General features: G+C 49.8%; 2 protein-coding genes across 4 annotated transcripts in view; one reads left to right on the forward strand and one right to left on the reverse strand.

The window, feature by feature from the left end:
• Window positions 1-255: 255 nt before the first annotated feature.
• Window positions 256-16,135, reverse strand: Ap1m2 (adaptor related protein complex 1 subunit mu 2). Of its 2 annotated transcripts, none has more exons than XM_006987008.4 (12): window positions 15,721-16,135; window positions 13,143-13,299; window positions 12,711-12,778; window positions 9,681-9,811; window positions 9,438-9,585; window positions 9,226-9,352; window positions 6,355-6,503; window positions 6,191-6,262; window positions 3,905-4,063; window positions 2,319-2,444; window positions 1,172-1,247; window positions 256-662 (listed from the first exon to the last, which is right to left on the reverse strand). In XM_006987008.4, exons 1-12 carry the CDS (start codon window positions 15,760-15,762, stop codon window positions 640-642), a joined length of 1,278 nt encoding a protein of 425 aa, XP_006987070.1. In that variant the 5' UTR covers window positions 15,763-16,135; the 3' UTR covers window positions 256-639. The 2 variants fall into 2 exon arrangements, with proteins under 2 accessions (XP_006987070.1, XP_006987071.1); XM_006987009.4 differs by having other exon boundaries at window positions 6,355-6,497; window positions 15,721-15,966.
• A 10,586-nt stretch (window positions 16,136-26,721) lies between these two features.
• Slc44a2 (solute carrier family 44 member 2 (CTL2 blood group)) overlaps window positions 26,722-27,063 on the forward strand; it is a 34,843-nt gene continuing 34,501 nt past the window's right edge. For both annotated transcript variants that reach the window (XM_006987005.4, XM_076575791.1), the window contains exon 1: window positions 26,722-26,859. In XM_006987005.4, coding sequence (XP_006987067.1) covers window positions 26,829-26,859 — 31 coding nt within the window. In that variant the 5' untranslated portion in view covers window positions 26,722-26,828. The remainder of the gene's footprint in view (window positions 26,860-27,063) is intronic.

Consider the following 27,063-nt stretch of genomic DNA (forward strand, 5'->3'; position numbering starts at 1 on the left):
ATGGCTCAGTGGTTAAGAACACTGCTTGCTCTTCCAGAGGTCCTGAGTTCAATTCCCAGCAACCACATGGTGGCTCACAGCCATCTGTAATGAGATCTGGTGCCCTCTTCTGGCGGGCAGGGATACATGCAGAAAGGACACTATATATTATAAATAAATTAAAAAAAGAATGGCAAGTAGTCAGTGGACACGCCCACCTGGACACGCCCACCAAGTATGGTCATTCCCAGTCCATAGCCAAGAAGCACACTCACAGCTGTTAGATTTATTTTAATGACACCCTAAAACTCAGATGGAGGGCCAGCAGGGCCTAGGCTCAGCAGCTATAAAAGAGCCCTAGAGCTGCCCAAGGCAGGTCATTGCAAGAAGGCACTCACGGAGCGGGAGGGGCAGTTCAGGCCCTCTTATATTTCTTCATATAAAATCAGGATGGGAGAGCGCCAAGGCTGAGGGACACAACCATCCTAGACAGCTGGGAGGTACAGGGGGTGGGGCACTGGCAGCAAGACTGTTGTTAGTACCCCAACCCAGCATGAACGCACGCACGCACGCACGCACGCACGTCTCTCATAGTCTGAAGCTGTGATCTGAGAAGGAAGCCACATGTTCAACTCATGTTCAAAGCCCCACGTCTTCCTTCTAGCTGGTACGAAGTTGATAATCTGCAGAAAAAAATGAGTGGGGGGACCATCTGAGAATTGAGAAAGGGGAAAGAGTCCTCCAACACCCACAAAATCTATCCTGGGTCCCAACACACAAAATCACCCCTGGAAATATTTTACAATGCTTAGGGATACAGGCTTGGGACATGGGGTGGCTGGATGGTAGAATTCCTACCTATCATATATAAAGCCCTGATTTCTGTCCTAGTATCAAAAAAAAAAAAAAAAATCTTGCTTAGGTCAGGATGGGTTCCACACGTGAGCCTCCATCTGGTCAGCATGCCCGCATTGTATGGAGATGCTAAGCATCAGCATCTTGTTCAGACCTTATCGACACTGTGGAATGGCCACCCCATTCTAAAGATGTATAAGCTGATGCCCATGGTAAGGGATGGGTTTAGGGCTAAACATGTCAAGTTTTAGAACTGTCCCAAACATAGCATCCAAGTCATCAGTCCCCATGCCCTCCATCTCCTTAAGCTCACTGTCCCAGAGAGCCAGGCTCTTACCCCCACTCTGGGTGATGTAGCGGACCCAGGGCAGGGCCTGGTATCCACTCTTCTCAATGATCTTCATGTAACGGACCTGGAAGACAATAGAAAGGAGTGGCCAAGGACTAGAGATGTATCTCGGCATCAGAGCTTCCTTCTAGAGTCGCCTGTGAGGAGCTGGGTGTGACTCGTGGGAAAGGCCCTGCCTAGCATGCACCAGTCCCTGAGTTCCATCCCAGTGTGGGGGATAGTGGGAGGGGGAGGTGACTGAGAAGGAAAAGGGATGGCCCACGTCAAGAGAACATACAGGGCACCCGTTAGGATACAAAATGACACAAGTTGGGAGTCTCTGGGCGTGGCATGGGCAAAGAGGAAGTGATCCAAGCCAGTAGGGAAAAGGAAGTACAGAGGGAAGATACAGGACAGAGTTGGGGACAGGTCAAGAGAATGGAGAATACTCTGCAGGTGGGGGAGGCAGAGGTGAACAGTGACTGAGCAAGAGGACAGCAGATGCCAATGTGAGAGGTAGAGGGACGAGCCCCAGCCGAGAACAGAAGAGGCAGCATTCCCTAGGGGAAGACAAAGAGGTGGACACCCTGGCATGGGGACACATGACTTTCATCCTAGAGCTTGGGAATCTAGACAGAAGGATGTCATAAGTTCAAGGCCAGCCTGGGTTGTGCAGTGGGTTCAAGACCAGCCTGGATTCAGAGTGAGTCCTCGGCTAGCTTGGGTGACAAAGTACAAATGCCTGGTGTGGTGCACACCTCTGGTCTCCGCACTTGGGAAGCAGAGGCAGGCAGGTCTCTGCCTGAGTTCAATGCCAGCCTGGTCTACAGAGTGAGTTCTAAGTCAGTCTGGCCACAGTGAGACCCTGTCTCAAAAAAACAAAGGTGGTTAAGAGCTGTGGCTGCTCTTCAGAGGACCTGGGTTAGAGTCCCAGCATCTGGATGGTGGATTGCAACTCTGTAACTCCAGTTCTAGGGGATCTGACACCTTCTTCTGACCTCTACAGGTACTGCATACACACGGTACACAGACATATATGTAGGCAAAACACTGATACACATAAAATAAGAGCTCAAATGAATAAATAAGATGTGAGATGAGAGGTGACTGAAGCCAAGAGGGAAGAAAGCAGGGACTTCCCCCCCTTGTTCCTCACCTGGATGCCAGAAACCGTAAAGTATGGAATCTCAAACTTGACCCCAATGGGTGGCCGGCCCTCCACCTCCTCAGTTTCCACGCTGGGGAGCCCAAAGTGGGCACGCATCAAGTACTCTTTGCCGCCCTGTGGACACACAGAGGCATCAGACTCTCTGACCACCCTCTGTCTCTCAGATCTCTCTCACAACAACCTCCACAGAGAAGGTCCGTTACAGAGACTTCAAAGTCAAGAGTGTTCTCTGAGACTCAGAAAAAGTCTTACTTGGGCTGGAGAAATGGCTCAGTGGTTGGGAGCAGTGGCTGCTCTTCTGGTAGACCCGGGTTCAATTCCTAGCACCCACAGGGCAGCTCACAACTGTCCCATTTCCAAGGAAAAAAAGACTACTGACCCATCTCTCTCCAGTTCAGAAAAGGAAAAAAAAAAAAAGTCTAACTCTTGTCCTTCAGTCTGGAGGAAACAGATCAAATCATCCAGTGGCTGGGTTCAGTGGCAAAGGCCCATAGTTCCAGCTACTCTGGAAACTAAAGCAGGAGGATCAAGAAACCAAGGACCAGGACTGCAGAATCGTGGTAGAACACTTGCACAGGACGTTCAACCCTGTCTGGAAAAACTAATAAATAAATAAATAAAATAAATTTAAAAAGTCAGTAATAAATAAAGGGCTGTCAAGATTAAGAAGCAAGAAAGCACTTCCTGCCAAGCCTGCCAAGCTGAGTTCAATCCCTGGGACCCACGTGGGGAAAGAGAACCAATCCTCTAAGTTGTCCTCTGACCTGTACCCCATGGCGCGTGCGCGCGCACACATACACATGCACACTAACAATAAAGCCCTCAATGCTCAGATGTGGAGAATATGAGTCATAATTAGACATTATGGCACACACACCTTTAATCCCAGCACTTGAGAGGCAGAGGCAAGCAGATCTCTGTGAGTTCAAGGCCAGCAATGGCCATACAGTGAGATCCTGTCTAAAAACATCAACAACAAAAAAAACGTGGGTCAACTGTTACCCATCCCATTTCACAGATGAGCTGAGTCTATGAAGGAAAAACCATAGGCCATATCCCTGAAGGACTTATGGGAGTAGGGAGATGCTGTTTGAGGAGGCCTCAGTTTCCCCACCTTGGTTTGGTTTGGTTTAGGTTTTCAAACAGGGTCTCATGTAGCCTAGACTAGACTTGAAGTAGTTATGTAGGCAAGGATAAGCCTGAATTCTTTTGTTTGTTTGTTTTTTGAGACAGGGTTTCTCTGTGTAGTTTTGGTGCCTGTCCTAGACCTCGCTCTGTAGACCAGGCTGGCCTCAAACTCACAGAGATCTGCCTGGCTCTGCCTCCTAAGTGGTGGGATTAAAGGCATGCATCATCACTGCCCAGCAAGCCTGAATTCTTTATCCTCCTGCCTCCACCTCCCATATGGGAAGAAGACAGACATGGCCACACATCAAGTGCCAATCAAGAAACAGCCTGGGTTCCCCATTCATCAGCCCCCACAGATTGCCATGTGCATACTGATGAGGTTCTCTGAGGCCCCACCACCACTGAAGTCCCCTCTCACCCTGGGCCCCGCCTTTCTCAATACTCACAGGGAAGGACTTGATACTCCAAATGACAACATTCTTCTCAGGCACATACTTGGCACTGCCCACACTGGTCTTGAAGCGTGGGGAGTCTGCATCACTGGGAACAGGCACAGATATTTCCACGCCATTGGCCACTGACTGCTTCTTAAATTGCCCCTTAGCCTGCCAGGAGAGAGCAGGAGGCAAAAAGAATTTACTCCTGAGCAAGACTAGAGGTGGATGCTTGTGATCCCAGCTACTCTGGAGGCTGATGCAGGAGGATGTCAAGTTCAAGGCCTGTCAGGATTATAAAGAGAGTGTTCAAGTTCAGCCTGGATATAGACACAACATTCAAGGCTAGAGAGAGACCTTCTTCAGAGGTGTGGCCACTGGTAAAAAGCCCACAGCCCTGTAAATAACCCCCACGAAACTCACTGGGTCACAAAAAGAAAAAAAAAAAAATAGAAAATAGAAATGGGAATGGTTGGGAAGGAAGAGGTAAGCAGATTGGGAGGGGAATACAGGGTGGGGAGGTAGATATGATACATCATATGTCTTGGTTAGAGTTTTTATTGCTGTGAAGAGACACCATGACCACAGCAACACTTATGAATGAAAACATTTAATTGGAGTGGTTTACAGTTCAGAGGTTTAGTCCATTATCATCATGGTAGGACATGGCATAGTGCAGGCAGATATGGTTCTGGAGCTAAGATCCTACATCTTGATCCACAGGCAACAGGAAGTAAACTGAGACCCTGGGCATGGCTTGAGCGTATATGAGACCTCAAATCCCATCCCCACAGTGACACACCTCCTCCAACAAAGCCACACCTCCTAATGCCACTCCCTATGAGCTTATGAGGGCCAACTACATTCAAACTATCACATCATGTAAACTATGAAAATGTCATAAGTTGGGTGGTGGTGGTGGCGGCGGCGGCAGCAGCAGCGCACTCAAGAGGCAGAGACAGGCAGATCTCTGTGAGTTGTCCTCTGTTGAAGCCCAGCTGGTCTATTTGGCAAGTTGCAGGCAGCCAGGGCTACCTAGAGAGACCGTGTCTCAAAAAAAAAATAAATAAATAAAAACCAAATAAATAAATAAATAAAAACAAAAACATGAGGCTAGAGAGATGTCTCAGTGGTGAAGAGAATTTGTTACTATTGCAGAGGATCCAGTGTTGGTTCCTAGCAACCACAGGACGATTCACAACCATCTATAACTCCAGTTCCATGATACAGAACAACCTTTTCTCTCATGCAAGGGTACTAGGCCCACAAGGTGCACACACATAAATGCAGATAAACAGCTGGAGAGATGGCTCACAACCAAAAAAATATAAATGCAGATAAACATCTGTGGTAGTTTGAACGTAACTGGCCCCATAAGCTATTGGCACTATTAGGAGGTGTGGTTTAATTGGAGGAGGTGTGGCCTTGTTGGAGGAGGTGTGTCACTGTGGGGGTGGGCTCTGAGGTCTCATATGTGCTCAAGCTGCACCCAGTGCTCAGTTCACTTACTGTTGCCTGTGGACCAAGATGTAGGATTCTCAGCTCGAGCACCACATCTGCCTGCACCAGGACATGTCCCACCATGATGATAATGGACTGAGCCTCTTAACTGTAAGCCAGCATCAATTAAATGATTTCCTTTACAAGAGTTGCCATGGTCATGGTGTCTCTTCACAGCAATAGAAACACTAACTAAAGGCCGAGCAGTGGTGGCACACACCTTTAATCCCAGGACTTGGGATGCAGAAGCAGGCAGATCTTTGTGAGTTCCAGGCCAGCCTGGTCTACAGAGTGAGTTCCAGGACAGCCAGGGCTGTTAAATGGAGAAACCCTGTCTCGAAAAAACAACAACAACAGCCCACCCCCCCACCCCCCCCCCCACCCCCGCCAAAATAAATCTTAAACAAATAAGGGCTGAGAAGATGCATTCATCTCTAGACCCAGCCCTTAGGAGGCAGAGGCAAGCAGATCTCTGAGCTTGAGGCCATCCTTGTCTACACAGAGAGTTCATCCAGGGTTACACAGTGAGATCTTCCTTAAAAAAAAAAAATAGATCTGGAAAGATGGCTCAGTGGTTTGGTTGCTCCTCCAGAGGATTCCAGCTTGATTCTCAGCACCCACATTGAGGTTCACAAACATCAGTGCCCTCTTCTAGTCTCTGTGGGCACCAGGCAAGCAAGTATCGCACATCACACATACATATGGGCAAAACACCATACACACAAAATTATGGAAAAAAGAATTAGAAACAAACAGAAACCCTGTATGCCCAGCCAGGAGCCTTCCCCTAGAGCTCACCTTAACCATGATCTCCACTCGGCTGTGGGAGAATTTCTCAATGACCGACTCAATCCAGATCAGGGGTTTGACCTGCAGGCAGAGAAGGCAGTTACCACAGATCCTGACGTCAGCCCTCGGTCCACTGCCCACCACCTCTTTGTGTTGGGCTGGACGCGGCTCACCTGGGTGCTGAGGCGGTAGGACATGAGTTCAAAGTCCCCATCCGGGGGGATGAAGGAGATGGTGCGGTCATTGTCAAAGCGCGAAAGCCTCACACACTGGTGGAATTTCACATCTTCCAGTTCCACAGACTTGTTCTTGCTGCCTGAAACTCGGAGTGGAGCAAGCAGAGTGACCCTGGGGTGAGCAGTGCGCTCCACCCCACCAACCTTCTCAGGGTTTGCAGAGGACCCCAGGACCTGAGTGGTGGTGCTGAATCAGAAGCCGGGCCTGCCTCTCACCCCTGAGCTTCTGTTTTCTCTTTTCATTTCATTTTATTTCGAGTATATCTTTCTAAAAATTTTAGTAGGATTTTTTTTCTTAAATTTTGTTTTTTTGAGACAGGGTCTAACATAGCCTTGGCTGTCCTGAAATTCCATATGTAGACCAGGCTGCCTTCCAAATCAGAGAGATCTGCATGTGCTGGTGCTCACAGAGGCCAAAACATGGTGTCAGAGCTCCTGGAGTGGGGGGTTGGGGGGTGGGTTGTGAATAGTTGTAAGCCACCTATTGTAGATGCTGGGAACCGAACTCAGGTCCTCTGCAGGAGCAAGAAATGCCCCAAGTCACTGGGTTGCCTCTCCAGGCCCTAATTTTCCCTTTGTGTGCATGTGTGTACTCCGAGAATATCATGTGTATGCACGTACTATATGGTTTCATGTGTACATGTGTGCATTAAAAACCAAAGATCAATCGCTCCCTAACTTCTTCCCTAGATTATTATTGCATTTATTTATTTGCTTGGGAGGTGGGGCATGCTTGCCCCAGTGCAAATGGAGGTCAGAAGACGACTTGTAGAAGTCAGCTCTCTCATTCCACCATGTGGGTCCTGGGGATTGAACACAGATGGTCAGGTTTGCTGGCAAGTGTCTTCAGTCACTTTGCCTCTTTGTTTAACATATTGCTGTGGGTGTGTCTGAAGTGTACAAGCACAGATGCATGGCTGCCAGGCTTCTTCCCTCCGCCTTGTCAAGGATCACTTGTTTCTGTTCTGCGATGCCAACCAGTTTAACTAGGCTATGAGCTTCTGGAAGATTCTCCAGTCTCTGCCTCCACGGAGCATAGGAGCCCTTAGACTTCATGGGGCTGGAAAGATGGCTCAGTGGTTAAGAGCCCTGGCTGCTCTTGTAGAGGACATGGGTTCAATCCCCAGCACCTTCATAGGGGCTGACAACCATCTGTATGTAGCTAACTCTGGTCCCAGGGAATCTGACACCCTCTACTGGCCTCTGTGGGCACTGCAGACACAGTGCACATACATACATACAGGCAAAATACCCACACACAATAAACAAACAAACACTAAATAAATAAAATCTTTAAAAGGAATGCTGAGATTTAGATGCACACCAGCACTCCCAGATTTCTCTGTGTGGGTTTAGGGATCTCATTCAGGTGACTATGTTTGTGGCCAAGAGATTTCCCTGCTGAGCCTTCTCTCATTCAACCTGGAGCTCACCAAATGGCAAGCAGGGCTGGCCGGAGCACTCCGGGATCTCCTGCCTTACTCCTCCAGGTTCACAGAACAGATAAAGACCACCATGCTCTCCCTTTGTAGTTTATTTGTTTTGGGGGACAGGGTTTCACTATGTAACCTTGGTTGTCCTGGAACTCACTCTGTAGACCAGGCTGTTCTGGAACTTACAGAGACCTAGCTGCCTGCCTCTACCTCCTGAGTGCTGGGATTAAAGGCGTGCGCCACCACCGCCACCGCCACCACCACCTGGCCTCTATGTCTGCTATTTATTTATTATTTACTTATTTATTTTTAATTGCATGTGCATTGGTGTTTTGCCTGAATGTATGTCTGTGTGAGGGTGTCAGATTTTGGAGTGGCAGACAGCTGTGAGCTGCCAGGTGGGTGCTGGGAACTGAACCCGGGTCCTCTGGAAGAGCAGCCAGTGCTCTCAACTGCTGAGCCGTCCCTCCAGCCCTATGCCTGCTTTTTATGTCTTCTGGGTCTGAACTGAGATCTTCATGTTGGTGTGCAGGACTATACTGGCTGAGCCTTCTCTTCGGTTTCTTTTCTTGTTTGTATCATTCCTGCTTTTTTTTTTTTCTTTGTGTTGGTGTGATCTTTTGAGACGGGGTCTTATGTAGCCCAGAATGGCCTCAAACTTCATAAGTTGCTGAGAATTACCTTCAACTCCTGCTTCTACCTCCCAAGGTCTGGGGTCACCCTTATGTAACACTATGCTCTGCTCCACTTGGTTTTTGTTTGGTTGGTTGATTTTATTTTATGCTGTGTGTGTGTGTGTGTGTGTGTGTGTGTGTGTGTGTGTGTACGTACATTTGTATGTATGTGCACATATATACACGGACACCAGAGGGCAATACCAGGCGCCCTTCCTCAGGTGGCATCCACCTTGTTTTTTTGTTTTTGTTTTTTCCTGAGACAGCATTTCTCTTTTGGCATGGAACTTGCTGATTAGGCTAGGCTGGCCCCCTTGGAATTTCTAGTGAACCAATCATTTGTCTCTGCCCACATCTCACAAGGATCCCACTAACTTAAGGAGATGACATTGAACTGCTAACTCCCCTGCCTCAGCCTCCAGAGTGCTGATATTACAGCTTGGATTACTATGCCTGACTTTGTGAGATGTTTAAATATTATTAACCTGTCTCCTCCTGACATGAGAATGTCAAGGCCAGAAATGGGCTTGGTCTGCAGCCAGCTCTCATTAACAAAGGAAGCATTTCCTAGGTGACCTTTGCTGCTGAGATGCAAGGCTCAATTATCAGAGGGCTTGTGAACACTTATCTCAGAATTGGCTGCAGTCTAGGAGGCCTCAGTCTAGCCCATCCCCAGGAAAGGGTCCCCCCCCCAATCTTACGGCCAGTAAGCTCAAAGAGCACTCGGTCATTGAGGCCCAGCCGCAGCTCTGGCATCCCAGACAAAAACACCTTCAGCTTGATGGTGCCCACAATCTCGCTGAGCAAGACACTGCCATTGGCATTGACCTGCAAAGGGGGTATCCCAATATGGGGTGTCAGCAGGTACAGAGTTACCTCTCCTGCCCCCAGGACATGAGGCACAGAAACTCACCAGAAGGTTAACAGACTCTATGACGTCAATGAAGACCTCATTCTTTTTGTACTTGATCCCCTCGGAGCGCCATGAAACAGCATTGGTGACCGTAGGTGGCACTCGAGACTTGCCTGTCTCCAGCTTGTTGCCCTGTTGTGTGATGTACCTATTGGGAAGAGCAGTGAGGGTCTGCAGCTGAACCACGGACACCTACCTCAGAGGGACCAACCTCCCGGTCACAGGCGCCTTTCCCGCACTCACTCCTGCAGGATCTTGCTGTCCGTGGTCTGTGGAAAGCCGAAGTCCATGAGCTCATCCAGCAGCTCATACACAATGACAAAGTTATCTCGAATGCTCTCCTCCTCCAGCTCCTTAAAGTACTCACAGAAGACCTGGGCGTGGGGTCCCAGGGAACACACTCAGCCAGCCAGTAAGCAATTACAAACCATCTACTGTGAGCCTGGGCTGCAAACAAAGAGACAGGCTCTCTCCCAGGGAGCAATTTAACGAAGAAAAGGGATCCTTGGTGGTGGGTTCAACCATATCCAACGTGTCAGCATAGGAAGGAGAGAAACAGCAGCGGAAACCTACACCTTGAAGAATCTGGACAGACAGCTAGAGGGGGGTGAGAATGGATTTTCTAGGTGTGGGTACGATACAGGGGCTGGAGGAAACCAGTATCTCGATTTAGATCAGGACTCAACAAATGAGCAACACCCCCAACCCCTCACTGGAGGAGTCTATGCAGGGGCTTTACTGAGGAGCCACACTCCAGACTTTTTTTTTTTTGAGACAGTCTAGGTTGGCCATGAACTTTCCATATTCTTGCTGTAGCCTTTAAAGCTCTAGAATGAGAGGTCTGATCCATCTTGATCTCCCTAAAAAAAGTGTGGAGGCCAGGTATGGTGATTAGTGTCTTTAATCCCAGCACTCAGGAGGCAGAGACAAGTGGGTCTTCCTGAGTTCAAGGCCAGCCTGGTCCATATAGCCAGTTCTAGGACAGCCAGGACTCAAATAGAGAGATGCTGTCTCCACAAACTAAACAAAACAAAACAAAAAGTGTGGGGCTGGAGAGATGCTCAGTGATTAAGAGCATTGGCTGCTCTTGCAGAGGACCTGTGCCCCATGTTCAGTTCCCAGCACCAAAATGGCAGCTCATAACTGTCCGTAGCTCCAGTCCCGGAAGATCCAACATTCCGTTCAGGCCTCTGTAGGCACTGATTACATGAGGTACACAGACATACATGCAGGCAAAACACCTACATACATAAAATTAAAAGTAAATAAATCTTTAATAAAGTATATAACTTAAATTTTTAAACATCTGCATTCTGCATATACATCATGAATCTGTGTATCTGCCAGGTGATGTATAGGGGCCAGTGATGTGAGCAAATAGCTAAGAATAAATTGGAGCCGGGCGGTGGTGGCACATGCCTTTAATCCCAGCACTTGGGAGGCAGAGCCAGGCGGATCTCTGTGAGTTCGAGGCCAGCCTGGGCTACCAAGTGAGTTCCAGGAAAAGGTGCAAAGCTACACAGAGAAACCCTGTCTCGAAAAACCTAAAAAAAAAAAAAGAATAAATTGGAGTGCATGGATGTAATTCTCTAGCTCAGGAAAAGCCAACATCAAAACAAAACAGACTAGACCAGATGGCTCAGCAAGTAAAGTCACTTGTTACCAAACCCGGGGACCCTAGAATCCGTGTGCTGGAAGGCTAGCTGTCCTCTGATCTCCACATGTGCACCCATGACACACACACACACACACACACACACACACACACACACACACACACACACACGCAAGAACTAACTGAATAAATGTAAAACATTCCAATATAAAACAACTAGGTACACCTGTGATCCTGGAAGTTCAGGGTCAGCTGGGCTGCGAGAGAGCCTGTCTCAAAAATAAATACAGACATGACTACCTGAACTAAACTGAGCAGGCAGCATTAATGGGTCTTTCTTTCTTTCTCTGTGTGTGTGTGTGTGTGTGTGTGTGTGTGTGTGTGTGTGTGTGTGGTTTTCTGAGGGTTTCTCTTCGTATTCCTGGCTGTCCTGGAACTTGCTTTGTAGACCAGGCTGTTCTCAAACTCACAGAGATCCACCAGCCTCTGCCTCCCGAGTGCTGGGATTAAAGGCCTTGGACACCACCATCTGGCAAAAACTTTTTTTTTTTTAATGGCCTTCCAGAGGCTGTAAAGATGGCTCAGCCATTAAGAGCACTGGCTGTTCTTCCAGAGGACCCAGGTTTGATTCCCAGAACCCACATGGCAGCTCACAACCATCCTTTAACTCCAGTCCCAAGGGATCCAGTGCTCTCTTTAAGCCTGTTTGGGCATGTGGTTCACAGAAACACATTCTAGCACACTCATACGAATAAATAAAATACATTTTTAAAAATTTAAAAATTATCTTTTGTCAGGCGGTGGTGGCGCACACCTTTAATCCCAGCACTAGAAAGGCAGAGGCAAGAGGATCTCTGTGAGTTCGAGGCCAGCCGGGTCTACAGAGCAAGTTCTAGGACAGCCAGAGCTGTTACACAGAGAAACCCTATATGGGTGGGGGGGGCGAGAAAGAGATGAAAAGAAAAAGAAAAAAAAAAAGCCTTCCGGGTGGATAAGGTATACATGTATACATCAAACACAAACTCATTTCCTGAAGTCTTTGGTACTGTTCCCAGGATGCCTCACTACACATCTGTAAAGATTCTAACATCTGAAAACATCTACTATCCAGCACCAAACACACTGATGCTCAGCCTGCATCTCCTGGGAGGGGAGACACACTCGGTCAACATCTGAACCTTGCTCTGCTCAAATCCCTTAGCCTCTATAATTTACTTTATTTTTTCCTTCCAGAGCTGAGGACCGAACCCAGGGCCTTGCGCTTGCTAGGCAAGAGCTCTACCACTGAGCTAAATCCCCAACCCCAAACCTCTATAACTTACTCTATCCAAGCAACTCTCGTCAGACATACTTGTAAGTGTATTTCTAGTCACACCTCAGGGCCTTTCTGCCCTCCGCTGGGGACACGTCCTCCGCATCACTTCACCCCCCCAGGCCGCCTTTTCAGCTACCTCTTCTCCCCTTCCCTTCCCAGGCACAGAAACAAGGGACTTCGTGAAGGTCACACAGCACAGAAGTGGGATTAGATCTGGGGGAGCCTCTTCCTCACCCAGGTGTGAGAGCAGAGTGGGGAGGCTTTAATGAGCATGGTCAGAAGGTGGCAACTGACGGGTGAGCAGACAGACAGACCAGCTAGCCAATGGGAGGCCAGCACCTACCTCCACGGTCTTGTACAGAAAGGAATACACCAGGGAGGCGTTGGCGTTCTTCAGGGTGGTGGCCACCACTGGCACAGAAAGGTCAAGGAACAAGGCCTTTTCGAGGGAGGGGTGTCACGAGTCCCCTGTGGCCCCCCACCCCATTTCTTTTTTTTTTTTTTTTTTTTTCCCCGAGACAGTGTTTCTCTGTGTAGCTTTGGTGCCTTTCCTGGATCTCGCTCTGGAGACCAAGCTGGCCTCAAACTCACAGAGATCCACCTGCCTCTGCCTCCCCAGTGCTGGGATTAAAGGCGTGCGCCACCACGCCCGCCACCGCTGCCCCCCCCCCCCATTTCTACTGGCCCTTACACCACACACTGTGTAAACTCTGTTCTCAGTACCCTGCCCTCTGGATGGAGTTCTGGGCACTCCTGACCAGTGCGGGGTGGATGCAGTAGAGGTTGCTGTGTTTGATCCACAGGAAGTGCACTCGGCCATGGCTCAGCAGTGGGGCCAGCACCCCCTCCTCCTCACGCTGCATCAGCAGTGGCATGAAGTGGTCGATCTCCGTCATGGGCACATCACCTTTGTAGTTTCGGCTAATCAGGGGCTAAAGAGAGGCAAAGAGGAGTCAGTCACCACCAGTACCCAGACCTGGGGACGGGGCCTTAGGCTGTCCATTCTCTTTTCTCATAGACACCCGCCCTCTATTTTGTTTTATGGAGGGGATGGTGAGATAGTACCTCATGTCACCTAGGCTGGCCTTGAATACAAATGTAGCTGAAGATGACCTTGAACTCCTGATCCTCCTGCTTCCACCCAGCTAGAGCTACGATTACAAACCCTCTACCAAGTAAACTACATCCGTAGCCTGTCTTTTCTTTTCTTATTTATTAGATAGTTTTTCTATGGAGCCCCAGCTGGTCTCAACTCTCAATCCTCCTGCCTCAGCTTCCTGAATGCTGAGATTACAGGTGTTTGCCACTAGGTCATGCTCAGTGTCTAATTCTCACAGAATTTGTTATCTGAGGGGCCTAGGTAAGAGTTTACCTCTCTATGCCTTAGTTTTTATGCCTGTTAAGTGGGTGCACAAGACCCACAGCTAAAGGTATCCTGGTCCATACCAAGCCCTATCAACTTTCTACTAATGAGTGTTATGCTGGGCATAGGTTTGGGAGGTGGAGGCAGGTGGATCAGAAGTGCAAGGCCACCCTTGGCTACCCAGTAAGTTCAAAGCCAACCTGGGCTACCTGAGATTCTGCCTCAGAAAAGAAAAGAAGAAAAAGGATGGTGGGCTAGAGCACAGCTCAGCGGTAGTGGACTGCCTACCACGCACGAAGTCCTTGGCTTCATCCTCAGCACTGCGAGGAAAGTCAGTCATCATCAACCAGGAAGACTGGCTGTGCTGGACCTCGCCTTAACGAGGGCCTGCCATCCCAGCTGCTGTGGAGTCTGAGACAGGAGGATGGCAAGTTCAGCCTAGCTAAGATACGGAGTAAATCTGAAGCAGGCCTGGGTAACTCAACCACTTCAAAACAAGAAGCAGACGGGCCTGTGGGAGAGCTCAGTGGTGAAGAAGGGTCTTACCACCAAGGCTGACAGCCTGAGGTCCGCCTCCAGCACCCACACGGTGGAAAGACAGAAGTGAGAGCCGGGCGGTGGTGGCGCACGCCTTTAATCCCAGCACTCTGGAGGCAGAGGCAGGCAGATCTCTGTGAGTTCAAGGCCAGCCTGGTCTACAGAGAGTTCCAGGACAGCCAGGGCTACACAGAGAAACCCTGTCTCGAAAAACAAAAACAACAACAACAACAACAACTAAAGTAAGAAGAGGATTGGATGTGATTTAGTGGTGGTGTTCGGGCTTAGCTTGGGGTCTCTCCCCACCACTGAGGAGGAAGAGAAGAAGGAGCCTTTGCTAAGGAGTTCAGTGCCTGCCTCATCTTGAGGAAGGTGTCTTTGCCTCCATTTTCCAGACTGAGAAAGTGGAAGATTTAAACTGTGTCCACAAAAAGTAGACAAGCAAAACCGGACCACCCCTCCCGAGCTGTTCTCGTTCAAGGGTATTTTGTGTCTCTGTTGTAACCCAGGCTGTTCTTGAACCCTGGGCTCAGGGCATCCTTCTGCCTCAGCTTCCAGAGTAGCTAGGATGGCAGGGGCGTGGTACTAGATGTGGCTCTCTTGTCCTTATTTGTTGTTTGTTTGTTTTTGTTTTTCCAGACAGGGTTTCTCTGGGTAGCCCTGGCTGTTCTGGAACTCTCTGTGTAGACCAGGCTGACCTCACAGAGATCTGCCTGCCTCTGCCTCCCGAGGCGTGCATCCCTGCCGTCGTCTGGCTCCAATGTCGATATTGTTCGTTTGTTTTTACATGCACCATTATTTCCTGTGTGTGCATGCTGTGTGTGAGGCGGTGTGGGTCCGTGGCCGGTGTGTACGCGGTCAGAGGACAACCTTGTGGGTTGTCCCCTTTCCCCTTGCTTGGGTTTGAGGCTGAAACTCAGGTCTCCGAGCCTGGGCAGCCTGGACCTCGCCTTGACTCGCTGAGCCTGTTTGACTCTGGGGCAGTGTGTCCCCACCCCCTGGTCTCCTGAGCCTTTGGCCTCCGCCACCCAAAGCTGGGGGTACGGGTGTTCATGCAGTGCTCTGGGAGCGAACCCCGCCGGCTCACAACTGAGGCCCTTGCCCGGCCCTGCGGTTTTATGGCAGGGCTCTTGTTTTCCTCCACCGCTCTGGCTGACAGCGGAGAAGGGCGGGCGGCTTGCAAGGGGCCAGTCCAGGCCTTCCTTCCACTCCAGTTAGTCACTGGGCGAACTCACGAGCGCCATGCTTTGCAGAAGGGCTGAGCTCACTGGTTCAGGGCGCTCATACGGTAGGGATCGTCCTTATTCCCATTCTACACACCGGGAAACTGAGGCAGGAAGCGGAGCCCCTCGCCACAGACGCTGGCTGGAGAGGGTGGGTCCCCAGCTCGGGCCCTGCGCCCTGGGCCCGCGGCCTCTCCCGGGGTCCCTCGCCCCCTCGCCCCCTGCCTCACCTTGCCCTTGACGTCCAGAATGAAGACTGCCGAGGCCGACATGGTGGTGGCCGGGGAAGCTGAGAGGCCGGAGCGAGAGGCAGAGGCGGCAGGGCAGCTTCCTTCTTCCTGCGGAAGCGCGCTCACCCAGGTGAGCCGCCAGGTGAGCGCGTCTTAAAGGGGAGGCCGCCAGGTGAGCGCGTCTTAAAGGGGAGGCCGCCAGGTGAGCGGCGTGGTCGGCAGCAAACGCCAATACTGCTTCAGGAGCTGGGAAAGGCAGAACTTGAGGTGTGACAGCTGCTGTGTCTCAGTTTCTCTCGGCGATCGAGAATGCCTGGGTGGACGGTGAGGCCCCCACGACATTGATCCATTGATCCGTCTACTCGCCCACCGTGCCTCCGTACGTCTGTTCATTCATCCTCTCACTCGCCTACCCATTTATCCGTCCGTCCATCTACCCTGCCATCCACCCACTTACACGCGTACATCCGCATCCGCCCACCCAAGCACCGGTCCATGCACCAGGGCATCGGTGTATCTATGTATTGTTCTCTCTCCCACTCGTGCCAGTCTCCGCGGGACTTTGCCCCGACTCACTGGGGCACGAATAGAGCAGATTCTGTCCGCGCCCCAGCGCCCACCACCAGATGCTCAGTAATGTTAGCCCCTCTAACTCACTCACTCACACTACACATCTTACTACCTTGGGTTTGTTCGTTTGTTTTTGAAACACGGTTTCTCTCTGTAGCCCTGGCTGTCCTGGAACTCGCTCTGTAGACCAGGCTGGCCTCAAATCCGCCTGAATCTGCCTCCTGGGTGCTGGCATTAAGGGCTCCACCAGGTCTGACCTGCTTTTTGTATTGTTTTTAATTCCAGAAGGAAGGTTGAGATAACCGAGGATGAGCTGGCCATTGTGCGGTTCAGACCGGCCTCAGTCTTACAAGTCTCGAGATTACAGGCACGAGCCACCGAATCCGACTTTGTTTTTTGTTTTCTAACTTCATTTATTTATTTAATAGCCCAGGCTGGCGTTAAACTCAAGAACATCCTATCTCTACCCTCCAGTTTCTGGGATACCGTGTCGCGGAGGTGGGTTGGGGGCGGAATACCCCAAACCTCCCCGGAGCCGGGGGCGTGGTGCTCCTGAAGAAACGTTCCCCGCACGGCCGTCAGGGGGCGACGCAGCCCGCTTGGGCCTCGCTGCCGCACCCTCCCACCCCACCTCACCCTACCCCACCCGACCCGGTCCGCTAGCCAGTCTCAGACCTTTATCAGGCCAGGAGTCCAGATGAAGAAAAGTCAGAGATCAGCTACAAGAACCGCCCGCGGGAATTGTCCTAAAGCAGAGGCAGGGCGCCTGTCCGTAGAGTTGAACAGCCACCACCCGGGAAGAATCCGAGCACAGGCTGGCTCAAGGCCACACAGCCAGGTCACTAAGTCACAATCGTGTTGTTCTAGTTGTTTTTGCGGTCCCGTGGGGCGGAAGGCCCACCTTTGCGTGTGCCAGGCAAGCGCTGTACCACTGGGTTACACTCCCTGCCCTTAAAATGTTTTTGTTGGGAGCCTCCATGTATAGATAGCACAGGCTAACCTTAAACTCCAGCTCTTCCACCCCACCGTGCTCCCTAGTCGCTGCACCATCTTCAGGCTTGCCATAAATACCCCCCAAGAAGAAACCCGACAGATAATCACACAGACCTTTTTACAAAGGTCCATGGAGCCCAGGCTTTCCGATACAGCCAAGAATCGCCTTGAACTCCTGATGAGACTGCTCTCTACCTTCTAAGTGCCGAGATGACATACACACCCCACCACAGTCCGCTGACACGATGCAGCGGTGGGGATGGACCCCAGGGTTTGCGTATGCATAGCCAGCACTCTACCAGCTAAGCTACAGCCTCCAAGCACCTGGGCGGTGGTGACACAGGCTTTGACCCCAGCACTCGGGAGGCAGAGCCAGGTGGATCTCTGTGAATTCGAGGCCAGCCTGGTCTTCAGAATGAGTTCCAGGACAGCCAGGGCTACACCGAAAAATCCTGACTGAAGACAAAAACAAACAAACAAACAAACAAACAAACAAACACCCTGTGAGGGAAAAGGAGAGCTGCAGTTATCTTCCCCTGACAGATGGGGAGCTGAAGTTTGGCTCCAAGAGGGTAAAGTTTTGATTGTCTGATTTTGTGTTTTGTGTTGTTACATAGCCCAAGATGACCTGGAAGTCATCATCCTCCTGCCTCAGAGCTGGAAGAATCACAGGAATGCACAATCACGCTCAGCTTGTGAGGTGCTGGGGATAGAACCCAGGCTTCTTGCCTGCTGGGCCCCGCTGTACCAGCTGAGCTCCAGCCCTGAGGTTTTAGGTTGTCTCTGCTCACAGGAGACCTTCCCGATCATCAGCTGACTCGGGCAACCTGGGCTCACCTCATCCCTGCTGGGAAGGGAGGGTATAGATCCCTGGGGCTCCCTGACCAGCCAGCCTAGCCTGGCCACCGTGACACACACACACATACACACACACACAACACACACACACAACACACAATACACACACCACACATACACATCACACACACACACAACACACACACACATCACACACACACCACACACACACACACACACACACATACACACATTTTCAAAAAACAAGGTGTGGAGCCCAGCTGGCAGGCAGCACAGGCTTTTAATCCCAGCAACACCCCCCACCCACCCACACCCACACACAGAGGCAGGCAGATCTCCATAGAGAGTTCCAGGCCAGCGAGGGCTACATAGTGTTACCTGACTGAAAACAGAACAAAACACCAAGGTGTGTTTATGGGGAGGTGGTCAGTGAAATGATTCAAAGGTGCCTGTCTCAGAGAGAGAACCGACTCGTCAGCTTGTCCTTTCACACACACACACACACACACACACACACACACACACACACACAAACACAAATCAAATACAGTTTAAGGAAAGGTGGAAGGCTCCTAAGGGTGCATCGGGAGTTGTCCTCCGGCCTCCAGACTTAAATGTGCACTGCAGAGCCAGCAACAGTCTCCTGGGGCCTGAGATGCATTCACACGGTAAATGGAACCCAGAAGCCTGGGCCCGGCGCCCTGGAATCTGAAACTCAAGGCCTATTTAGCTAAAAAATTCATGAAACCAAGCGCTTCAGTGGGGGCAGAGAACAGACTAGCTCTGTCTTGTCTCAGCCAACCCAGCCCAGCCTGACCTAGCCCTGCCCACTCTGGCCCAGTAGCCACCACCATCCCCCAAGAGGTGGTGGCTTTGTCCCAGTTTGTCCGAAATATCTTGTCCTCCTCCAGGACCAGCTTCTACTTACCAGCCTCCTTCCCTTTTCCCTCCTTAAAAAAATTTAACTCACCGAGATGGCTCCCTGTCATACCTTCTATGACCCCCAACCCTGCATGGTCAACTTCCTGCTGGCCTCAGGCACAGGGTTTCACTACACCAGGGCCCCAGACTTAGTGACTCCCTCCCCTTCCTGCCCCTGACCCCCATTGCAAAATTCTCTAGCCAAAATGGCTGGATTATCAAGGGAAGAGCCTCTGGGGGAGGGGCAGCCGAGCCCCTGGGCCGGAGAGTTCAGAGTAGAGGGCGGGGTGTGCCAGCCATAGGCTGGACAGGTAAGGACTGAGGGATGCTGGGAGAACCAGGAGGCCAGGTCTGCTTTGATATGTTAAATAGGCACCTCAGCCAGTTGTCCTGGATTTGAGACTTAATATTCACCATCTTGCTTTCTTTGCATCATTCTTTGTCTGAGGTTTCTCTGTGGAGAGGTCCCCCTGACTCCCACTCTGTGTCCAGGGCAGGACCCTCTCCTCTGCGCTTTCCTGTGCCCAGCAGGCTTGTAATCATGAGCTTTGTTGATTTTTGTTTGTTTGTTTGTTTTTTGTTTTTCAAGACAGGGTTTCTCTGTGTAGTTTTGGTGCCTGTCCTGGATCTCGTGCTGTAGATCAGGCTGGCCTCAAACTCAGAGACTCGTGCCTGGCTCTGCCGCCCAAGTGCTGGGATTAAAGGGGTGTGCCATGACTGCCTGGCCTTGTTGATGGTCTTAAGATGGGGTCTCATGCACCGCAGACTGGCCTTGAACTCCTGATTCATCAGTTTCCACCTCCTACGTGCTGGGAAGACAGCCCTATGCTTGTACAGTATATTTTATATCTATTTTAAAGCATTTACGTTTTTCTTTTGTTTACCTATTTATTTGTGTGTGTGATGGGGCAGCAGGGGCGAGGGTGGGCTGTGCCAGGGCACACATGGGAAGATCAGAGAGTAACTTACAGCGGTCGGTTCTCTCCTTCCACCAGGTGGGTCTCAGGGATCAAACTCTGGCCCTCAGGCTCGGGTCTTGAGCCCCACCTCACCCCATTTGAAGATGGCTTGGTGGATAAAGCGCTGGCTGTGCACGCCTGTTGGATCCCCAGCACCCACAGGGAAAGCCAGGCATGGTAGAAACATGGTGGATCCCTGGAGCTGCCTGGCCAGTCAGTGCAGTTAAACTGGTGAGCTCAAGGCTCAGGGAGAGGCCCTGTCTGAAAAACCAGTGTCAGGAACTGTACTAACCCCTCAGATGTTCTTGTTGTGGTTAAGACAGGGGCTCACTTTATAGCTCTGGCTGGCCTGGAACTCCCTATGTATACCAGGGAGGCCTTGAACTCACAGAGATCTATTTACCTGAGTGCTGGGATTAAAGTTGTGCAATGGAAAAGATGAAATAAATCTTTTTTTTTTTTCCTCTTTCTTTCCTTTGTTTGTTTTTGAGACAGGTTTTCTCTGTGTAAGAGGGATCGCCTGGAGATCGCCTGCCTCTGCCTCCCAAGTGCTGGGATCAAAGCCACCACCATGCCCAGTCCTGAAATAAATTTTTTAAAAGTCTCCTTTGCACCTGCACTCCCAGGTTCCTGTCTCTCAGAAAACCATTATTTGTTCCCGTCATTTACAAACAAATATATGCACACATGTGATGTCTTCTCAAACTCAGTTTCTTCTCATCCACCGCCACCCCCAACACACCATATGAAACTAAAGGACTAAATATATAATTTGCCCAAAACCATGCCCAGGAGTCTGCTGCACAACCTTGGAGAGGTTCCACTTCCTGGGGTTCAAGTCCTTGTTCCTCCCTGTGCTCACTGTGTGGCAGGGGGGAAATTGCCTAACCTCTCTGAGTTCTTTCCCCACACTGGGAAGTTGCTATAAAGACGTCATATGGCTGGGCGGTGGTGGCGCACGCCTTTCATCCCAGCACTCAGGAGGCCCAGGCAGGCGGATCTCTGCGAGTTCAAAGCCAGCCTGGGCTACAGAGTGAGTTCCAGGAAAGGTGCAAAGCTACACAGAGAAACCCTGTCTTAAAAAAAAAAACAAAACACAAAAACAAAAACAAAAACAAACAAATAAAACAAGCATAAGGCTTCTATTGCCCAAAAGCATTTTGCCCTACAGGATACACAGCATAAAATATATGCTAAATGGAAAGATCTAGAAACTAATTGATGGGAAGGGCCAGATGGTCTAACACCAGGGTGAAGCTATACTTGTATTTTTTCAGAAAATGAGTGAAGTCCCACATGGCTCCTGCTCCAATGCATCTGACCAGGACAGCATCCCAGAGACCCCCAGACAAATGAAGAGTCTGAAGATAGACAACAAACCCATCAAGAAGAGACACCCAAGAGAAAAATAAGCCGATGATTAGGGAGAAAACAAAGACACAATACTACTGACCCAAAAATGATGCTGTGATGCTGTTGCCTTTACCGACTGGGAGGGATGACGACAAAAAAACCCAACTATCTTTACGGAAGATGTCCCATATAGTCAATCTGCAGAACCCATTTTTTTTTTCAGATGACAAAAATGTATTGTAATCAAGCCACTACTGATCAATCAGGGCCAGAGAACAGATTCAGGAGCTGAACTGTGACCCTGCTCCAGAATGTCACAGAGCTTTTAAGGCTGAAAATTGCAAACATCTGTGCCATGTTACAGTTCCATTTTCCACCAATCAGGATTCAGGGATAAGGAACTTTCCTAGGAACACTGCTCTGTGGCACATTTATCTTGTCTTCATTGCCTGGTTCACTCTAGTGTAGTTTGCCGGCTTACCCACCATTCACGTCTCCTCTTGCCAAACAGGATACCAGTGATGTCGGTTACCCAGGGAGGTCTGGGGAGGTCTGGGGAGGTCTGGGGAGGTCTGGGGAGGTCTGGGGAACTTAAACTTTACTTGACCCGTATTCAAAATAGAAGTTTTATCCAAAATGGCTTCAGTTTGGTTCCTTCTTATACTTCCAGCTCAGATACCACCTCTCCCACTGACAACAGTGTTCAGCCAAATAAATGGTAATGTGCACCCAACTCCTCGCTGTTCCCAGGCGGTGTAGGGTAGGCTTACGATTCTGGTAATGTGATTCGGTGGCTGGGCGGCGCCTTCTTTTGTGTTCTCAGGTCACGGTTTGCTCATTCGTCAACTCCTCAGCTGATCTTGCTTCCTCAGACTGCAGGCTGCAGGATTCTGAATTCATCTCCCGAATGGATCTCAGCTGAGCAGGTTGTTCAGTAGGGCAATCTCACCAACACCTCCAAGTTGTGGGGTTCTCAGGATTGACACCTGGGCCCTGGGTTGGCCTCAGGCAGAGTGTTCGGATCCGTCCTCTCTCTCTCTCTCTCTCTCTCTCTCTCTCTCTCTCTGTTTTGTTTGAGACAGGGTTTCTCTGTGTAGCCCTGGCTGTCCTGGAACTTGCTCTGTAGACCAGCCTGGCCTAGAACTCAAGGATCCACCTGCCTCTGCCTTCCGAGTGCTAGAATGAAAGGTGTGGGCCACCACCCCCCAGCTCCATTTAAGTTTTTGAGATGGTTTCATGTAGCCCAGGCTTTCCTGAAACTGGCTGCATAGCCCAGGATGACCTGGAAGCTCTGCTCTGTTTGTACACCATGCCCAGCTCCTCTTTGCTTCTTTCCACAGCCCATGAAACCTCACACTCTCCTACCAGACTCTCTACAGCGCATGCCTCTTCCTCTCCCTCCTTTTCTCTCTTTCTTTCTTTGCAGTATCTGGGGAAGGAGGGCATGAGCCTTACACATGCTAGGCAAGCGTTCTACCACAAAGCCACACCCTCTTCTTTCTCATTTTAAGCATTTTCAATTTTAACTATTTCTCTTACTTTTTGTTTTTGTTGTTGTTGTTGTTTTTCTTTTCTTTTTGTTTTTGTTTTGGTTTTTTGAGACAGGGTTTCTCTATGTAGTTTCGGTGCCTGTCCTGGATCTTGCTCTGTAGACCAGGCTGGCCTCGAACTCACAGAGATCTGCCTGGCTCTACCTCCTGAGTGCTGGGATCAAAGGCATGCACCACCACCTCCCGGCCTGTTGTTGTTTTTCAAGACAGGGTTTCTCTGTGTAACCCTGGCTGTCCAGGAACTCAGTCTGTAGACTAGGCTGACCTTGCCTCTGCTTCCAGCTCTCGAGGGCTGGGATTAAAGGTGTGCTCCATCACTGCCTGGCACTTTTACATTTAAAAAACTTGTCTGTGCCGCCATGCACGTGTGGTGGTCGGATGACAGCTTGCAGGAGTTTCTCTTCTCCTCTCACCCTGTGAGTTCTGGAGATGGGACTCGAGTTGTTACACTTTGTGGCGAGTGCCTTTACCTGCTGAACCATCTTGCTGGGACCCACTTTCCATTCTTAAATGTGACAAGTACTAAAGGGGCAGAAGCCAAGTCCCCACACAGTCAACCACAGTCCCTTGATCGCCTGTCTCCCGGATGTCCCACCAGGCACTGTCACCTGCAGAGCAGCTGCTGATCTAAGTTCTGTTGAGCATTAACCCTTCTTATTCTAGAACATTATGGCAAAGATGTCTTCTCCCGTTCAGCATAAAGTGTTTAACACTTCTTTGTTTTAAATTGTGTCTGTCAATGTTTAACCTTCCACTGACCAAAGAAAATTGTTTTTGTTTACTGAGACAGGTTCTCATGTACTCCAAGCTAGCCTCAAATTCTTTGTGTAGCCGAGGCTAGTCTTGAACTACTGTCCTCCTTCCTCCACCTCCCAAGTGCTGAGATGATAGCTGTGTGATATTAAACATGGCTACAATTTTTTAATGGGCCTCACGGCTGGGGCAGTGGGTTTTTTTGTTGTTGTTGTTTGGTTGGTTTTTGTTTTTGTTTTGTTTTGCTTTGGTTTTTGCTTTTGTTTGTTTGTACCTTTGTGAGTACGCCACATGAATGTCTGGTGCCCACGGAGGTCAGAAGAGGGTGTCAGATGTCCTGGAACTGGAGTTATGTATAGTTGTGAGCTGCCATGAGGTTGCCGGAAACCGAATCTGGGTCCTCTGCAAGACCAGCCAATAGTCTTAACAACCGAGACATCTCTCCAGCCCCTCCACCTTATTTTTTGAGACAAGGTTTCTCACTGACACTGGCACTGGCCAGTGAGCTCCATAACTCCTCTTGGAGGGTGAGTGAATTGGGTAGTTTTATGTCAACTTGACACAAGCTAGAGTCATCAGAGAGGAGGGGACCCCAGTTTAGAAAAAGTCTCCATTAGATTGGGCTGCAGGCAAGCCTGTAGGACATTTTGTTAATTAGTGATTGATGGGGAGGGTCCAGCCCGTGGTGGATGTTGTCACTCCTGGTCTGGTGGCCCTGGGTTCTATAAGGAAGCAGGCTGAACAAATCATAGGGAGCAAGCCAGTAAGCAGCACCCCTGCCCTGCTTGAGTTCCTGCCCCCACTGTTTTTGATGATGAACTGTTGTATGGAACTGGGAGTGAAATAAACCCTCTTCTCCCCAAGCTGCCTTTGGTCATGGTATTTCATCACTGCAACAATAACCCCAAGACAGAGAGATAGTGCAGCAATTAGAAACATTTGCTGTTTCCGTAGAGAACCTGAGTTCAATTTCCAGCACCCACATGGTGGTTCACAACTGCGTGGAACTCCAGTTCCTGGGGATCCATCACCCTCCTCTGGCCTTGGAGAGCAAACATACATGTAGCCAAACACTCATACCCATAAAATAAAAATAATGAAATTTAAAAAGCAACCTTTACCAATGACTTATTTTTATTTGTTTGTGTGTCTGTGTATGTACATGCATGTATTTTTTTTTCCATGTTTTTTGTACTAATAATCAAGGCTGGCACTAACACTCTTTGCCTCCTTTCCTTTCCATGGCTTCTCTCATGGCTTCGCCAGTGACACCACTCTGGGATGAACTTGGTTGGAATTTCATCTTCTTGCCACTTGACTATTTTCTTTCTTTTGTTTTTTTTTAATCTATGTGTGTGTGTGCACCCATGCACACATGTGAATGCAGTGCCTGTGGAGGCCAGAAGAGGGCATAGATCCTCTGGAGCTGGAGTTACAGGTGGTTGTGAGTCTCCTAATGTGGGTGCTGGGAACTGAACTCAGGTCCTCAGGAAGAGCAGCTAGTGCTCTTAGCCGCGAAGCCATCTCTCCAGCCCCCCCCCCTCTTCTGAGACAAAGTCTTGCTTTGTGTAGCCCTATCTGGTTGGCCCAGAACTAAAGGAGATCTTCCTGTTTCTGCTTCTCTATTGCTGGGATTAAAAGATTAAAGTGAACCACCATTCCTGGCTGACAGGGAATTTACCACTCCTCAGCTTTTTTTTTTTTTTAAGAGAACAGAAAAATTATTTATTATCTCACAGTTACAGAGCCAACAAATTTGAGGTCCAGTTGTGCACAGATTGGTTTCCTAGAGGATGAGCCGTAGCGTGTCCAGCACATCTCCTAGTTCTGGTATCCGTTTGCCGTCCTTGGTGTTCCTTTGGTAGCCTGTGTCCAGTTGACATTCTTCCTGTCTAGTGCTTTCCTTATCCTCAAGTGATTTCTTCCAAGATGTTCAGTGAATGCCTGAAATCACTGACAGTTCTGAACTCTACATTTTGTTTTTTTTCTGTGGATAAATTCCTCTGATAATATTCTTTTTTTTTTTTTTTTTTTTTTTTTGGTTTTTCGAGACAGGGTTTCTCTGCGTAGCTTTGGGCCTTTCCTGGAGCTCACTTGGTAGCCCAGCCTGGCCTCAAACTCACAGAGATCCGCCTGGCTCTGCCTCCTGAGTGCTGGGATTAAAGGCGAGTGCCACCACCGCCGCCCGGCCCATCTCTGATAATATTCTAACAACAACAACAAAGAACAATTATAACACTATCCTAAAGCCGTTGTCCTAATAACCAACTGGTTACTGTGACAAGTGGTAGCTAACCTACACAGTGTGGATATGTAGGACAAAGGGATAATTCACATGGAAGTTTATCACACAACTTGGTACATCGTATGACTTAAAACTTACTTCTGTCTGGGGTTTTCATGTAATGGTTTGACTCCAATTGAGCATAAGCAGCTGGAACCATGGGAAGCACAAAGCACCGCTAAGGAGGAATGTGGAGGGCACTTGCTCAGCTATGTTCATAGCAGCATTGTTTGTAATAGCCAGAACCTAGAAACAACCTAGATGCCCTTCAACTGAAGAATGGATAAATAAAATGTGGTACATATACACAATGGAGTACTACTCAGCAGAGAAAAACAATGACATCATGAGGTTTGCAGGCAAATGGATGGATCTAGAAAAAAATCATCCTGAGTGAGGTAACCTGGCTCCTCAGCTTTTATTCCTTTTTGACTTGTGTTCAAACTTTCAAATTCTTGCCAATCTGATGAATGAACACATGACAATTTTTTTTTTTTTTCAGTCCTCTAGCTCACAGTCAGCTCAGGACCCGGGACAAAGAATGACTTTCTGGGCAGTAGTGGCTCACACCTTTAATCCCAGCAGGCGGAAGGCTGGTCTACAGAGTGAGTTCTAGTCAGCCACTGCTACACAGAGAAACCTTGCCTCAAAAAACACAAAGCATACAAACAAACAAGAACCACTGACAAGCAAATGCCACCCACTAGCTGCGGATTGGAAACTGGAAGGTGGCAGCCCGGCCACTCCGGGCCCTGGCCACGCCCCCTCAGGCGCGGGGCTCCCATTGGCGTGCGCCCTGGGGGCGGGGCCAGCCGGGGCGGGGCGGGGCCTGCAGCGCGCGGTGTCTCCCGCCCGCCTGGGTAGGGGTCGTGCTGTCTTGGACCCGGCTCCCCTCCGCTTGCGGCCATGGAGGACGATCGGAAGGACGCAGTCTATGGTAGGAATCTCCTCCGGCCTGGAAGTCGCCTGTGCCCACTTGGGAAGGAGAGGGGTTTTGAGGAAGGACGACATCTCAGAGCCTTAAAACAAAACACTCGTGGCTGCAGCCGGGACGAAGGCCCTTCTGCCCGCGCCCTCAGGCCTCTGCATCCCGCGCTGCCTCAGCCAGAGCGTTTGGCCGCAGCCCAGGTTGTCCCTTCCC

Source organism: Peromyscus maniculatus, chromosome 7 (assembly GCF_049852395.1).
Source record: "Peromyscus maniculatus bairdii isolate BWxNUB_F1_BW_parent chromosome 7, HU_Pman_BW_mat_3.1, whole genome shotgun sequence".
In the NCBI taxonomy this organism is placed as follows: domain Eukaryota; kingdom Metazoa; phylum Chordata; class Mammalia; order Rodentia; family Cricetidae; genus Peromyscus; species Peromyscus maniculatus.

Coding starts and splice junctions, on each gene's coding strand:
- Ap1m2 (XM_006987008.4), bottom strand. CDS start 15,762: ATGTCGGCCTCGGCAGTCTTCATTCTGGACGTCAAGGGCAAG. Junction 6,263..6,354: donor CCTACCGCCTCAGCACCCAG/GTGAGCCGCGTC, acceptor CTCTGCCTGCAG/GTCAAACCCCTGATCTGGAT. Junction 4,064..6,190: donor GAGTGGAGATCATGGTTAAG/GTGAGCTCTAGG, acceptor CTCTCCTGGCAG/GCTAAGGGGCAATTTAAGAA.